The following is a 15,006-nucleotide window of genomic DNA, read 5'->3' as shown; positions in this document are numbered from 1 at the left end:
AATTTAATATAACTAGCCTGTATTGTTGTGATGTCATTTCTATATAGTTAAAGTCCTTTCTTATTGACTCATCCATCAGTCACATTAAGAGCTCTGAATGTCTGAATTACTGCATCACACACACACACACACACACACACACACACACACACACACACACTACAGTATAGAGTTGCTCTCACCACTGGACTCTCCATGATGCCCTTGAGGAAGATGAGGTCCAGGTCGTTGGCCATTGTGGAGCTTGTGCTGTCACTCAGTGTGTCCAAGGCCTGATGCATGGCTACAGACGAAAAGAAGATATCCTACAGTTACCCATGGGAAATAGACTGAATAGACACCCCAATGACAGAGAGAGAGAGAGAACACGTGGACAGTAGTTCATACTACGTGACTGTAGGCACAGTTAGCAGGAGGGAGGAGGGAGGTGGAAGGATAGGAGCTGGATCACATCCTTACCCATGCAATTTCATCCCCCTCTTATGTCTGTCAGAAGCGACGGCATCTTTCTCCCACCACTCCCAACTTCCTCCCTCCCACACACACACGGCAACTTTACAACAACAAAGTGAAAGAATAAACCTTATTTGCCAGTTTGCATAGGATTTTTTCCATCTCTATCAGTTTGTAGGCCTGCACTAAACTAAAGACCCTTGTTTAAAAAGCCAGATAAGACTATAGTATGGTCAAAGTTAATTGATGATAAGACCATGAAAGTAAATACATGCAGCTCTTTTTCAAAGATATTAAATCAAACTTCTAAACCACACATCATGCGATACCCATTTGATAAGTCTCATGTCCTAATAAGGTCATAACCGGGCATTAAGAGGTGAATGGTCCAATTAGAGGGCAGTTCATTAGTTTTGTGTCCCACTGTAACATGTTGCATCTTAACAAGAGAAACCGATAAGAGGAGGAAGAAGTCATAAATTAGATAAAACATTAACAGTAACTCTGTGGTCCAACATTTGCTCCAGAATTAAATGAAAGTGTTTTCTTCCTGTCGAGCTGAGTTATAGGAGCGATCATATTTGAAAACTGAGCCCCATGTGTACGACCACATGAAAATAATTAGATGGATGGTCGGGTCCAGGTTCATTTATACAGATCCTCACACTTTTAAAATGACAAATGGCACAAAGGCCAAATAAATAACAAGTCCGTGGCCATGCTTGTGACTTTGAAGCTATTCTTTAAGCCACATGCTAATGCAGCCATGGCAACATGCTCACAATTACCGTGTTTCTCACTTTCAGCATCTTAGTTCAGCATGTTAGTACGTTAACACTTGCTCATGAGCACTAAACACAAAGTAAAGCTGAAACGGGACATTTCTTAACTTTGCTTGAGACATTTGAAGCTGGGCTCTGCCCTCCATCGCGCCATGCCGGGGATTTAAGTTTTACAGATTTTAATGATTTACATAATATTCTATTTACATAATATCACTGAATAGAAGAATTTACATTTGTATTTAAGATTTGAATAGGTCTCTCAAGCCCAGAGAACCATGATTTATTTTATGTTTTTTTGCAGTTTCTTTGCTGGATTGACAATAAACCACACAATTACATCATGGATTCAAACACTATCAATTGACGCTTTACAATATGGACAGTGGGAGTCAGTCATTGTAAACACAACCGTGTGTGTGTGTGTGTGTGTGTGTGTGTGTGTGTGTGTGTGTGTGTGAGTGTGTGTGAGTGCAGCTCAGGTCTGCCACGAAGCTGGCACATGATTTATGTTTCTATTGCTCTGCAGAACAGTGAGAGTTTTTTTTCTCGTAAATAATCTTAAAGAAGAGTGATGAGGTAATAGATATTTTGGGATTGAGAAGGAAACAATTTTTTACATGCACATTCACTGTAAGTGAAAACAACTGTCCTCATCTTCGCTTTCACTCGCATTAAAACACAGAAAGCCAAGAAGGCCAGAGGAAGAACATTAACTTAATCAAACATTACTGATAATTACGCACGTCTTCCGCAGTGAAGACGTGCTTTCCTTCTATTTCCACCTCAAACGCCGGTTCTGCTCTAGCAGGAGAGTTGCCAGATTTGCGCTTGGCAGAGAAAAGCAGACCAGCAGCTCGTCTTACGGTCGAGACGTGTGCAGATTGTTTTTTCTTCTTCTTCTTGTAGTTCTCATCGACAACTGCCACTCCGGTAATGTGGAACAGTTTACGGGGGTTATTTTCATTTTCTCACTGTTACATTTACTTTCTCTCAATGATCATGTTCTCCTCTCCAATTTAACCTGAGTCCCAATCAGACAATATGATCACTGGTTCTCTATTGTGCATCAAGGATGTTGACTTCCTATCCCGTGATAGTGCCATTGCTTGGACATCACAAAGGACTCACAAGAAGATGTTAAAGGAACAGGAGTATAATAGCAATTTATTCTAGTGCCGAGTATGCCTGGGGTCTTTCTATTATTCATAGAGATCATTAAAAATCCAACTTGCCCTCCATCTCTGGACTCTTTGTTCTCTTTATTCTCTCTATATAGATAAATAAGGTTGCATATCTTACTTTAACTGGCAAGCATCAAATCAAAGTCAACATAGGATGGGTCATACAAGTCAAAAGACAGGAAAGAGGTCCGAACATAACTTTGTCTTCAGCATTCAGATGGAGTATTTCATCTTGAATACTGCTGCTGTCAAAGCCTCTCGTGCATAAACTTCATATAAAAACACTAACAGTGTTTATCTTTCATCTGCTCATGTCTCATTGCAGCATAAACTTTGCATGTAAACATTTGCGTAATAATATACAGTTTTTCTCGTTCCTGAGCCTTTACAGGTGAGAGCTCAGGCATAAGTCATTTTTCACTGCGGTGAACCTAAATTCTTGATACTACACACTGTAACTTGATATCATTAGAGAACTCCAGTTAGCAGGTGGCGGCCTACGACAACAAAATGGGATCCAACTGTGCCGACAGGCTGAACCAGCTACCTGTGTTAATGTGCTCTCCCAGGGAAATGTTTCAATGTTACGTCAATACGCATCTTCTGCATTTAAGGGGTTAACTAAATAAAGAGTCCCAGTAGAGCAGATAAATAATCATGACATAAATCTAAAAGTTCTCAAGAGACTGAGATGGTACATACAATAATTAATAACTGGAGGGAAAAAACCTGCCATTTAAGCTTTAGAGAAAACGATAACAAAAAGAGATGAAATGCTACTTTCTAATAACAGCACACTGTGGCGGCCTCTTGCATCACCTCTCAACAAAGGTTAGTCGAATAAGAGCTCGCCATAGTGACAGCAGAGCACATGTATAATAAGAGGTGCGTTTTGTCTCTTTAAGTCTCCTCTAAGCAAAACTTCAGCTCCATTGAGGGTTACAATTAAAGTCAATGTCACGGGGGCGGCCGAACAATCCGGGGCTGTTATTGTTTGTGGACGAGCACAGCGGGGGGAGCATGAACCTCTTAGCCGGCACTTAGTGAAGGTTGTCCTGTTGCTATGGCGCGGAGGTTAGGGAAACACAGAGAGGATGGAGAGGGAGGGCGCGACACGGAGAGAACGATGTGGGAGATGCGTCAGTGTTGCTGTTCCTCCGTGCTGAATCCTCACGGGGATGTAAACACAGAGGAGTACGGTGTGCAGCTGAGTCCTTCTACTTTCTGTAAATGCAAAGTAAATGCTCTACCCAGATGCATCGGGGGAAGGGAAAGAAGCACAATTACATATGAACAGGCAACGAGCACTAGCACAGGAGGTGTGCTGTGTGTGTGGTGTGGACCGACTCCAGAGGGACTCTTTAGCCGCACGTCTGCCGCTCGGTGCCGAGCAGCGTAACGTCCGCTGGGTGTTCAGAGCTTCTTCGCCGAGAACGGCTTCCTGTTGCTGCAAAAAACGACTTTATGAGAGAGCTGGAGCAGAACCAGAACCGTGAAGCTGTGGGACAGACAACTAAGTGAACTGAAATATGCTACAAAGCTCTGGAGCTAAAGATTTGGGTCATCATAACCCTTTAGAGTTTCATCCCTATAAGAGACGTTGTCATTGCCACATTATTTCAGAATTTGATAAAACACTTTACAGCCACTTTAATATCAATGTATTTTAACATTAAAACACTGTGGGTGCTCTCATATCGGGGACCCGGGCCCAGATCAGAGTACACTCAACCCCAAAGTACAGTTTGTTGGATTAGTGTGAACACTAGGGCTGTGTCTACTACCGGACACTTGAGCACTTCGAGCACTGACTTTCAGTGCTTAGGGCGCCACACTGACAAAACCAGCAGAGTTCAGTGCACTGAAAGTACCCGGATGGCGCACTGCAAACGGGCAAAAAATGCAGTGTAAAACGATGGACACTACTGGCCCTAAACGGGCGCCATCTTGGCTACGTAGCGGAAGAGGAGGAGCCCTTTCGCCAGCTTTTCATTTTATTTCTAAAACAATGGCGGACGAGATGGCTACGGTAGCACAAGCGGTCGACCACGGAGGCTCCTGCCGCGATTGTGGAGGTATCGCAGTTTCCACATGGGGTGGAGAAAGGGGTAAACAAGGGACAAAAAGAGGGCAAGAAGTGCATTCATTTTGTCAGTTTAAGTTTCGCGGGTATCGCAAGCAGATTTGCGTACGTCACTACCGGCTTAATTTCGCGGGTGCCGTGAACAGATTTGCGTCCGTCACTTCCGCCAAGTGGTTAACGTAGGTGTTCCATTTGATACAGCACTTATCAGCGACGGAGTGCACTACAGATGTCAGTGCACTGTATTGCAGTGTACTTCGTAAAGTGTCCGGTAGTAGACACAGCCTGGGTGTGAAAACATCCATCAGGTGTGAAAGCCCGTACCAAAACAAGGAAGTGGGCCACTATTTTAAAAAGTTGTCATGATTACGCCACAGTCCCGTTCAAACATGGCCTCTCTGTAAATGTTGGCTTGAAAGTTTAGCAGACTAAAGCATAAAAAGGCAACTGGACAATACAAACAGATATGTGGAGATTCATGGGATGATGCAGAGAGTATTTACACACGCATGAGAACCAAAAAACAACAGAATGACGTGTGTAATCCTCATATATGACCCTGCCCAAAATGCACATCATTACTTACTCTACAACCTTGTAGATGCTTATGATCAGCTGACGCTACACAGCTGACCATGAGCGTTCATAAAGCCCTCTCTTCGAGGAGGTGCGATGCGGGGGTGGGAAATATGATGGTGAGGAAGTCTCTTGTAATTTAGGCTCTTTGGACTCACGATTCTCAATCACAATTCATCCCAAACGTCTTTCTGGTGGTCCTGAATTAGAACGAAGGCTCCTCAAAGCAACATGAGGAACAACGTATTGTGAAGTACCCAAATGTGTATACGACAAAACTTGCTTCAGTGCGGAAAATGGAATCAAAAATCAATTGTATAGCGAGAATTACACGGTGAAGAAAATTGAAAGTCGGTCGAGGGCATGACATGCAGGTCATTAATCAGGGTATTTTTCCAATGGCGTCGCACAATGTTAAGCTTTTTAGTGTGCAGAGCGACTCCGCAGTAATAACACTCGCTTTGTTCTGTGAAAACACGAACCGATTTCTAAGCAGCCGTCTCCTCAAAAACTCATTGACGTTCTCATGTTTCCTGGAAACAGTGAAGTTCCTGTAGTTTTATTTCTTCGTCACTCCATTACAATGACAGAAAAGAAGAGAGTGGAGCGGATGACACTGAAACAATTTACAAAATGCCAAAAGTCACATATATGTCATAAATACTCTCGGGGCCCTGAGAGACATTATTAAATACTTTGAGCTTGTGATTAGATGATATAATTCTACTCCCTACTCTCCAGCGCAATATAATTACTTTCAGCCCCTCAGGGAGCAAAAGATAAATGTCTTAGACCGCGGTGGAGAATTTCATTGGATTGGAGTGTATTCCACTGTGTGTACCACATTGATTAATCATCTCTGACTGTAGTATATGATTTATTTGTCCTGGTATGGGCTTGATCCTTTTCTGATGAGCATGCAGAATGCTTCTCTTGCACAGCAGCTGGATTCTCGCAATGACACAAGATCACATACGAAACGTTGGATTGAAAATGAGACAAAGATCCATTGAGTCCGGCTTTAAATAATGTGCAATGTGTTCGTGTCTGAGCAGGGACCAATCGTCTGTGAGGAGCTTTTGGCTTGAGAGAAGAGGAGAAGAGTGATGAGAGGAGAGGAGAAGAGAAAGGAGTGATGAGAGAAGAGGAGAAGATAGAGGAGTGATGAGAGAGGGGACCGTTTGTCTGAAACAACAATGGCGGAAATGCTGCAAGAGCATCAGTTATATATTGCAACTGCCTTTCTTCATTGGCAGAATAGCAAATAACGACACTGAAGACTTTTCTCAATGGAAAAGATATTTTCATGTGTGTGTGTTTGTGTGTAGCTTGTATAGGTTAGCTCTCTCATCTGTTCAGCATGATTATAAAAAGCAGGAAATGTAGTTATTTTATCATTTTCTACTGTACAAATGCATTTGGAGACAGATGGATAAGTTTTATAAATAGTTGATAAGGTTGTACTTGAGGGTCAGTCAATACTCTTCGCGGGAATATGAAGGTCCTGCATCACACAGGTGATGCACGGCTATCAGTTGACAACCGGCTGGGTTTTACCAGCGGCCAATCGATCGTCTTTACTTTGTCCTCTGCTCAGGTGGAGGCTGGGTGGAGCGATACTGGAAACTACATGAAGTCAGTAAACTGTAAAAACAGTTTTTAAGACTTAGGAGTGTTCAGGTATCTGGAGCGGATCGATAACAACAAGTAACTAGAACGAGCACTCGGTAGAGCGCATACCTTCGCATATCACAAGATTGGGCGTTGAATTATGAACATGTTGGCATTAGTTGCATGCCAATTGGATAGAAATCTATGGTAAAAATAAGATTTTGACCTTTTCATGACCTTGACCTTTGACCCGATTGATCCCAAAATCTAATCAAATGGTCCCCGGATAATAACCAATCATCCCACCAAATTTCAGATTTTGACCTTTTCATGACCTTGACCTTTGACCCGATCAATCCCAAAATCTAATCAAATGGTCCCCGGATAATAACCAATCATCCCACCAAATTTCCGGCGATTCGGTTTAATACTTTTTGTGTTATGCGAATAACACGCATACAAATAAATAAATAAATACACGGCGATCAAAACATAACCTTCCGCATTTTCAATGCGAAGGTAATAAACACAAACCAGTGTTATATATATGGCCCTATTAAAGTATAAATTGGATTAATTGACAATACTGCAGTTCTTTTCAGAGTTGGAGAAATTATATAGCCGACTTGAAGGTATTTTTACTGGCTGGATAAAATGAAGACAGCAGAGTGATTGATTCATCACAGTCCTCAGACAGCGTGTACTTGAAGTTCCCAGTCCTGTGAATGTTCAGGGCCTTTACTCCAACCAGGAAACTGAAAAGAAACCAGGAAGGAATTCTATAATTTGGCAATTTTTAGAGGAAAAGCTGCGATCCTGACCTCTCTCTTTGGGAGCCAATAAGCAGGACGAGGGACGTTTTAAGGCATGCCATCTCCATGGTGATGCTCGTTTCAAGCTGGTGCGATATGGATGTCTTATTAGCTGGCTGAAGGTCACCGCTGGAGACAACACTTTGTGATATTTGTTGACATTTTGCAAATGGACAGCAGCTCCTATTACAACTCAGCCCGAGGACAGTCCGGGGGACGGATAATTTCATGTGAAGTTTTTTTGGGGAAAACTAACACAAACAAGGTTATCGACTGAACTCGCTGTTAGGAAGGAAACATTTGGACTTTGTGTGTGTGTGTGTGTGTGTGTCTGTAGCTATTGTCCTCTCAGCAGATAATGAAAGAGAAAACAGAGATCGTCACGGTGCGATACGGATGAAATAATTGCTATAACATTATACCCTTATACCCGGAACTGAATTAAATTGTCCCATTCTCTCTAAACCCAGCGATTATCCCTGACAGCCTCGTCTACCAACACACTGAACTCAATGGTCCATCATATGAGTTTGAACACGGCTTCATTAGTCCAGTAGGCACACAGGATATTCCTCGGATGGGGTGAGGGTTCATTGGAAAGAGAAACTGTGTATCGTGAGAATGTGTGTGTGTGTGTGTGTGTGTGTGTGTGTGTGTGTGTGTGTGTGTGTGGAAGAGGTGAAAGTGAGAGAGCCACAGAGTTATTTGAAGCCTGTGAGTCTGACACTCAAGTGAGCTTGCTCTGATCAGAACAATGTTGCATATGAATGACTCCCTCCCTACTTTCCATGAATGTACACTGCACTAGATCTCTCTCTCTCTCCCTCTCTCTCTCTCCTCTCTCCCGCCTCTCCCCCTCTCTCTAACAAACAGAAGTTTAAACACATGCACGCTGAACCAATAGACAGAATGCAAATGCTTTGACAGAAAATGTATTCATTATGTCTGTCCCCGCTGTGTTGTCGAGCTCCGTTACAGAGCCGAGGACATCCTGCAGCATGGCGTATGACATGGACTCACCATGATCTAATGATGCGTCTAACCTTAAATCATTCAACACGACCACGTCAAATAAATGCATCCACAACAAAGACCATAAATAGATCTGGACTCATAACATATTACCATGTAGTAGGCAACCCCATGCAGTATTAATGAAGTCCATCAATAATGAATTGAATGTATGGTACTTCAACTCCATCCTGTGAGCTAATATTATCAGTGCCTTATCATCTAATACAACAAACAGGCTGCTCATCTTTAAGTTACTTCTATCGATTTCTTTACTTATCTCAAAGTACATTCCTCTTTATTGCTCACAGTTCACACCATAAAGGCATCTTACCGTAATTTCAATTGAATTAATTGTGGTGGTGTTTTTGCCAACTCCTTTCTTGTCTTCCTCATCTGCTGCCTCAGGGTCCGAATCTGTCTCTGCTCATCTTCATCACACTGAGGAGGTTTGAACCAGCACATCGGGAGCAGGTGCAATGCCAATTGAATACACCGAATAGCGCTCGACCACCACATGTGTACATACGCATATTGCATTGTTGCATTTGAACAGCAATTCATTCTTCCCAGCTTCCCCACAGTTTCTGTCACGTATATATCCTTCCCAACCTGTGACACAATATATATCTGCAGAAGTCCTCCGTCCAAACTAACCCCACACAGCCTGCAGGTAGGGACCTTTGTTCTTACCTTTTCCCCCCAGCTTCATTTCCAGGCCCTCCAGGGAGTTGGCCGAGTCCCCTTCCTCCAGGGAGAGCCTTCCAAACAGGCTGCCAGCCATGGTGAACAACACCTCTCTACAGTAACACACCCAGTCCTGTATCTCTCTCTACCTCTCTCTCTACCTCTACCTGATTCTCTCTGCTTTCTGGCAAAACAGCTCCTCACTCGTTCCTCCCTCTCCACCTGGTCTTGACATGAATGTGTATAAGCTATGCCTGGCTGAGCCTCTTCTCCGACAGAGGGTTGTGTGCATGAGCAAAGGAGAGGTGGGGAGGGGGGCATGGAGAAAGAGGGAGGAAAGTATGATGCTTTCTCTAGGAGGGAGAAAGGAGGCAGGGCGATAGTCACTCCAGGCTTCCCTGTGGGGGTTAACTGGGGGAAAGAGCAGCAGAAGGCTCGGGATCGGTCAAGGAGGTGGTGCATGGGGAAAGGACACGGATACGAGTGATGACTCTAGTACTGAGATCTCACACACACACACACACACACACACACACACACACACACACACACACACACACACACACACACACACACACACACACACACACACACACACACACACACACACACACACACACACACACACACACACACACACACACACACACACACAGTGAAGGGAGATATACATGTGTGCTTTCTGCTTATAAAAAAATTCTTTGACGACAGATGATGAAAATATCGTCTCGTTTAAAATCAAAAGGGACCCTTCTGCCACCCTGTTCCCATCATGTGCAAAAATAGCCTTCCTGAAAAAATGCTTTGAAATAAATAAATAAAAGACATGAATTGGTTTGGAGAAACAATTTACTGTGTGTTACTAAAACTGCCAGTCCTCCAGACTCAGCCCTCAGCGGGTGTACAAATCAAAACTGACTGACAGATCATTACAAAAAAAGAAACTACACACACATTTTAACTCTCAGGAGAACTGCGTTTCTCCCTCTATCCAACAGCTGACTTGTGCAATGTATTACCACAAGATAGAATACTATAAAGCTTTGAATTTCAGATGTGAGTCTTTGTTACCAAATATACTGAGACTCCTACTTTTCTAGACATCTGGCTGTGGCTTTTCAATCTTTTATGTGTCTGGAGTGAAGATGCATAAAAGCGTGGATACGTGTCAGTTCAGAGACTAATATGAACATTGAAATGTAACACTGCATCAGCTGCAGGATTATATTTCACATCAGTGCCAAAGTATGCATCTACAATTTCACTTTGATCCAATGCCAACTAAAAAGACCATTAATGTGATACCCAATATGACTTTGGATTCTAGTTTTGAGAGAACAGTCCCATTTTCATCAACCAGTCTAGAAGGTCTGGGATCCAGTGCAACCAACACAAGCTGTCAGAATGTCTTCATAGCATTTACATTTACTTTAAATGGGATCTTTCTTTTCTTTAACTATGACCCAGGGAAGACACTCACAGGGTGACTGCAGATCACTAAACCCGCTGTACCATTTCAGAAAGAAAGAAATTTACTTTTATTTATCCCCGTGGGGAAATTCTTCTCTGCATTTGACCCATCCTGAGTTATTAAGTAGCAGTTAGCTGCAGTGAAGCGCCCGGGGAGCAACTGGGTGTTTTGTGTCTGGAATCGACCCGGGGTACCTTGTGGTTATGGGACGACCACTCATCCCCATGAGATACAGCCGACCTGATCTTTAATCAGTCTCCCATCGGACATAAAATACATTTTTGTGCATGTTCGTGCATGCGCTCGTGTGCATTTGTACTACTGGCCACTGGTGCAGATTTGACGTGTGGAGGGCTGCGGAGGGTACGGCAAATCCTTCGAGGCATGACTGATCTCAGGCTGGAGGTTTAGCGCTCCATTAGTCAACTCATTAGGTCACATCAGAACTCTGGAGATGAGATGCATGTCCCGAGTGCTGGAATGACCACAAACCATTAAACATCTCCTCCCTTGTCTCGCTCTCTCTCGTTATCTCACTGAAACACACACACACACACACACACACACACACAGCAGGACAAAGCCACTTACTGGAGTCAGAGTTGGATGTTGCCACGGGCATGTTAAGAATTGGTTCCTCCCGGTTTCCTCCACAGAACTTGTTGGGTCAACTGCAATGAACGAAGAGTGCAGTGAGAGAGAGAAGGGAGATGCATTGACCACCAGAAAGAAGTATTGATTGTGAACGTGAATGAGAAACCTCAGACCACTGAGGCCGAGTTAAGGTTCAAACAAGAGCAGGAGGGAAGAAGCTCTTTGTAGAAGTTCTAGAAACAAGACTATTTACCACAGACATAAAAAATTTTGCATATTTAATCCATCTTGTTTTTATCGCCGCTTGTCACATTGTGATGAACTGTGTCGTAGCGTCAAAGTCCGTCAAGCACAACACGCAAGAATCCACGGAGGTCTAAATCCAGTCAGAATCACTGTGGATTTCTGTAACTGCATAGCTTATTATTAATTTACAAGCTCCCATAAGCACGTCAGCTGGTATCTAACAAAGTTAGATACCAGCTATAAATAGAATAGCCAGTTGCTCTGGTAACATCCAAAAAGTCTTCCCCTTCACGTCCATGGGGAGTACTATTAGCAACAGTTGGAAAGATTGAGTGAGGGGGCAGGCCGGCTCACTCACTGAGGATCTCCGTTGTTTCTAATTGATCCATTTAACATCGAGAGGCAAGAAAAAAACACGACGGACAAGAAGACCGAGAGACTGAGCATCCCGAGATTAAAAATGGGTTCAGCAGGTGATGTGTAATTTTAAAATACACGCAGCAAATATAAATTAAGAGTTAATGAGGAGGTAGGGGGAGAGAGGGAATGAGAGAGAGAGAGAGAGAGAGAGAGAGTGGGGGAGGGAGAGCTCGAAACAAGAACAATGGCAAGGAAGAAAAGAGTGCAGTTGATGAGGGAGAGACGGTGGTATCCAAGGATGCTAATTCCTGGTTGCCATGACAATAGCAATCCATGGTGGAACCAGTGCTGTGGTGGCCACAACCCAGTGACATCACCACAGGGTCACTGCGCGTTAACGCATTCATGTGTGAACATGGAAATCACATTTGATGAAGCATCACTCCAGATATATATATATACACACACAGACACATGACCCTCTGTGTCCTGAGGCACCAGTTATAGATTGGTTTTATAGTCACAGTGAACCATTGGAGAAGGACATAATTATTTATAATCCCCAATATTGATCCAACAAAATGATGGAAGCCTCGCGACGCAATGGGACTTAAATTATTTATCTGGGACATCTTTATTATTGCAAAAGCTTGGAATCAGAACAATCAATCTGAAGATATTTCAAGACTTCATCCCTTTACTGAGATCTGAGATTAAATCTGTCGTTCTAAAATCTATTATATATCATCCAATAATCCTCGTGATAACCATATGTTTTGGTCCCGTTAATGTGTTCTGGTCTATATTAAACTCCCTCGCTTTGTCTTATGTAATAAATCTCTCTCCCAAACACAGACATGTCATATCACATATGGCACGACCTGAACTCAGTGTAAGCGGTCACATTTCTTAAATACCTATGGGTATCAATTTTGCTTGACTGTAGGCCACTTTATTATGTTTATTAGTTTGACGTGTGACGTGTGATTGTGCTTGTGTATATGCTCACATTAACAAAGTAACGTATTTTTTAGGGGGTAATTTTTGCTCTCACTTGGCATTTAAAAAGAAATTGGGGGCACTTTTTTAAACTTGTGAAATAACATTTAACCTTACAGTATATGCGCAATTGTCAAGAAATGGCAACCATAAGACTATTAGGCAACCAAGTGCATTAAATTATTAGAGGAAATTATATGAGTCATTTTTTGCCCCTCCTAGTGATATCAGGGACAAACATGTATTTCTTAGGGGCAGTATTGCCCTTTGCCCTTGTATATTTCTTTTTTTTTGTCACTTACATTTTTTTATTCATTTAGACATATAAGCATAAAACAAGTAAAAAAATGTCAGACATAAACATATATATATACAAACACATATACATACACACACATACATATATATATACACGTATACACACATACATACATACCCCCCCCAAAAAAAGCAACCCTGGCACCCCGTTAATTATCTTTTACTTGTAAGTGTGTATACACCACCCTGCATCTATATTTGCATTTCCCTGAAAACCCAAATCTGACGCCTGAGTATTTGACCCCTCCTCTAATTTGTAATAAAAGCCATCAGACTTGTCCATGCTTGGTCAGTTTGGCTTGAACTGTTCTTCACCCTGGCAATCATACTTTCAAAAGCAGCCATCTCCATCATGAGTGTGAGCCAGTCTGTGAGCGTAACGTATGTGGGCTCTTCCAGTTTCTCAGGATAAGCCTCGCTGCCACCATGAAACCTGTTAATGACAGTCTAAGCTCTGCTTTGTGATGTGTCCCCTAATAAACACAGTTTTGGGGATTCTGGTAAAGGCCGCTTGAGCCACCCTTCTAATGTCTTCAGTACTGCCTTCCATAAAGGCCACACGTTGAAGCACTCCCACATAGCATGTAGAAAAGAGCCCATTTCTGTATTACATCTCCAACATTTATTATCTTGCCTCAATCCCATTTTATACAGTTTCAAAAGGTGTAAAATAATATCTGTGTACAATTGTATGAGTAAACTTGCTTCTTGCTTCCCTTGTAGCCCAGCCTACATTTGATATTATTTCTTGCCACACCTCTTCCCTTATCTCAGTATGAAGATCTTTTTGCTATACTCGTCTCAGTCCATCGCACATTCCAACTTGAATATTCGACAATTTTCGATAAAATATTGAGGCAGATTGTTGGGTACGGGAAGCATTTAGGAACTCCTGAATCTTATTCTCTTCTTTCTTTTCTATTTTCAGTCCGAACCCAGCCCCCATGCTACTCCTCAACTGTAAATACTTCCAGAAATCCCCCTTCTTATCTAAATCGAACGTTTCTTTAAGGTCCTCAAATGATTTAAATGAGCCATCTCTGTTGTGTATTTCTGACGCTGTGTGTGTGTGTGTGTGTGTGTGTGTGTGTGTGGCACTTGTTTATAATACTCATGGTAAATTGGCCAACATCTAATGATGGTGCAGTCATCAGCGGTGTTGGCATGTATTGTAGAAAAGCCTGGATGTTGACCAAGAGTTGCAACCTGTCATCACTTCTTACCAACGATGCATATTTTCAATGCCGTGAGTCCCCTGGATCCACAGGCGGTCATTATAATTACGGTTATATTCATGTACGTTTGCTACGCTGCATCAGCTGTAACGACTGGCGAGATAACCGGTGGGGCTCACGTGCACTAACATTCACTAAAAGCGTGTGCATGGCCGAGCCAGCTATCAGCAAGGAACAGGTGAGCTCAGATAACCACAAACACACACACACACACACACACACACACATCTGACCTCATCTCTGCTCAGGTACACATCACATTTATGTTTACATGGCAAATGGTTGTTTGCTGCTATATTAATGCTCTGAATATCGTACAGGGAACCAGAGACGAGTTGAACAGCGTGTAAATAAATGATCCTTCAATGAGGTCAAACTGGGTGTGTGCACACTGTGTAGATGGAAGAGACCCTGCAGTTAGGTGAAAGCGGTGGGTCGGTCTTTCAAGAGTAATATCCAGTGTATCCAGAGGGTCTCTGCTCTCTGAGTGATTTCCCCACCTGCTATATTAATCAACTCACACACACACACACATACAGTGGCGTACACTCACACAAATCGTCATCCTCCACAATGCATTGCAG

At 42.7% G+C, this 15,006-nt stretch overlaps 1 protein-coding gene across 2 annotated transcripts in view; it reads right to left on the bottom strand.

The window, feature by feature from the left end:
- The window catches only part of mpp2b (MAGUK p55 scaffold protein 2b), a 38,024-nt gene that overhangs the window by 10,679 nt on the left and 12,339 nt on the right, over positions 1-15,006 (bottom strand). Inside the window, exons 2-3 of one of the 2 annotated variants that reach the window (XM_056430515.1) lie at positions 11,262-11,341; positions 183-283 (exon numbers count right to left, since the gene is read on the bottom strand). In XM_056430515.1, the coding sequence (XP_056286490.1) occupies positions 183-283; positions 11,262-11,292 (132 nt within the window). In that variant the 5' untranslated portion in view covers positions 11,293-11,341. The remainder of the gene's footprint in view (positions 1-182; positions 284-11,261; positions 11,342-15,006) is intronic. The other variant, XM_056430516.1, reaches the window with a different exon arrangement.

Source organism: Pseudoliparis swirei, chromosome 13, assembly GCF_029220125.1.
Source record: "Pseudoliparis swirei isolate HS2019 ecotype Mariana Trench chromosome 13, NWPU_hadal_v1, whole genome shotgun sequence".
Taxonomy (NCBI): domain Eukaryota; kingdom Metazoa; phylum Chordata; class Actinopteri; order Perciformes; family Liparidae; genus Pseudoliparis; species Pseudoliparis swirei.
Note: the sequence above shows the minus strand (reverse complement) of the source record. Positions and strands in the feature narration are given on the sequence as shown.